The following is a 1,693-nucleotide window of genomic DNA, read 5'->3' as shown; positions in this document are numbered from 1 at the left end:
CCCCTAACTGCCCTCCCCTGCCGGCCTGATCGCCCCTAACTGCCTCTGCCTTTGTCCTAATACTTGTTTGCTATTGAGTGGATGCCAGGCCACGGTACGTGGTCTGTGTGTGTGTGTGATTTCGTTCGTTCCTGCGACCTCACCCAGGAGGTGTCGTCCTTCGCTATCTCGGGGGTAAACTGAGGCCCTGGGCTCCATAGTCCCCGGCTCATGTCACACCTCCACTAACGGGGGGAGGCGGCTTTTCACGTGAGGCCGGGCTGCGCAGCTCGAATGCGCTGTGAGCCGAGTGAGATGAGGAGCCGCAGGGCGCCCAGCTCCTGACTTGACCCAAATCTCTGTACCCAGGAGCTGTCTGTGGCCCATCGTCCTTCGGGTCTGCGCTCCATGCTCGGAGGAAGGGAGAGGGAGAGAGAGAGAGAAACATCCATGATGAGAGAGAACCATGGATCGGGCGCCTCCTGCACATCCCCTATCGGGGATGGAGCCCGAAACCCGGGCGTGTGCCCTTGACCGGGAATGGAACCGTGACCTCCTGGTTCCTAGGTCGCCGACGCTCAGCCACCGAGCCACGCCGCCCGGGCCCCACTTACCGTTTTAGGGAGAGGGAAACCTCCCAGGATGCCAGCGTCCGGCCCCTGTTGGGGCAGATCTTTAAAAACGCCCCTCGCGCACACAGCTACGCGTGCGGGTCCCGTCGGACGGCCTTGTAACCTGTCGGCGTGTCTTTCTGTCTTTGCAGAACAATGGCTCCCTGGACTGGTGCCAGAGTCACAAGCAGTGCTCCAAGGTACGTGCACGGGTTCCCGTAAAAAGCGGTTAATTTTGCAATAATGACAGAGTACCTAACCATGGCCTCCCCCCCCTCCCCCGATGTCCGCCTCTGTATTTTGCTAAATACCTTGCATGGATTATCTTTTAATCTCCCAGCCTCCTGGGACATGCCCTCTTCAGTCATAAATAAAAGCCGTTCCAATCAAATCCTCTTTTGGGCTTGCTCGCTGGTGCCCCAGATGGCTCGTTCTAACGACAGAGTTTTTTGTGTTATGACCAGAGGCCCCGTGCATGAAATTCGTGCATGGGGGGGGGGATACCTCAGCCCCCTATGGTTGGGGGTCCCCACAACATGAGGAGCTGCATTCAAGGGTCGCGGCGTTGGGAAGGTTGAGGACCACTGTTGTAGAGCGTGATGAAAGCAGAAAATTGACGTTGGTGCAACGTGCACACACACACCCACACACACACACACACACACACTCACACACAGACACACACACACACACACGTCTATGGGGTTTCTCACAGGTGCAGCTGCAATTAGTGTAGCCACCGCTGAAATCAAGATCCATGTTTGTGTCGGTATTTGGAACAACTGCCTTATTTTTCCTCTTTATTCTGTCAATATTTTTAAAAAATAGACTTTCAAGGCCAAAACCGGTTTGGCTCAGTGGATAGAGCGTCGGCCTGCGGACTGAAGGGTCCCGGGTTCGATTCCCGGTCAAGGGCTTGTGCCTTGGTTGCGGGCACATCCCCAGTGGGAGGTGTGCAGGAGGCAGCTGATCAATGTTTCTCTCTCATCGATGTTTCTGACTCTCTATCTCTCTCCCTTTCTCTCTTCAAAAAATCAATAAAATATATTTAAAAAAATAGAATTTCATTGATTTTAGAGACGGAGAGAGAGAGAGAAACATCC

General features: G+C 54.5%; 1 protein-coding gene across 1 annotated transcript in view; it reads left to right on the top strand.

The window, feature by feature from the left end:
* ANOS1 (anosmin 1) overlaps positions 1-1,693 on the top strand; it is a 53,192-nt gene that overhangs the window by 1,406 nt on the left and 50,093 nt on the right. The window contains exon 2 of the mRNA XM_014528825.1: positions 680-790. Within this exon, the coding sequence (XP_014384311.1) occupies positions 680-790 (111 nt within the window). The remainder of the gene's footprint in view (positions 1-679; positions 791-1,693) is intronic.

This window comes from Myotis brandtii, unplaced genomic scaffold (genome assembly GCF_000412655.1).
Source record: "Myotis brandtii unplaced genomic scaffold, ASM41265v1 scaffold655, whole genome shotgun sequence".
Lineage (NCBI taxonomy): Eukaryota > Metazoa > Chordata > Mammalia > Chiroptera > Vespertilionidae > Myotis > Myotis brandtii.
This window is presented reverse-complemented; position numbering and strand designations above follow the sequence as displayed.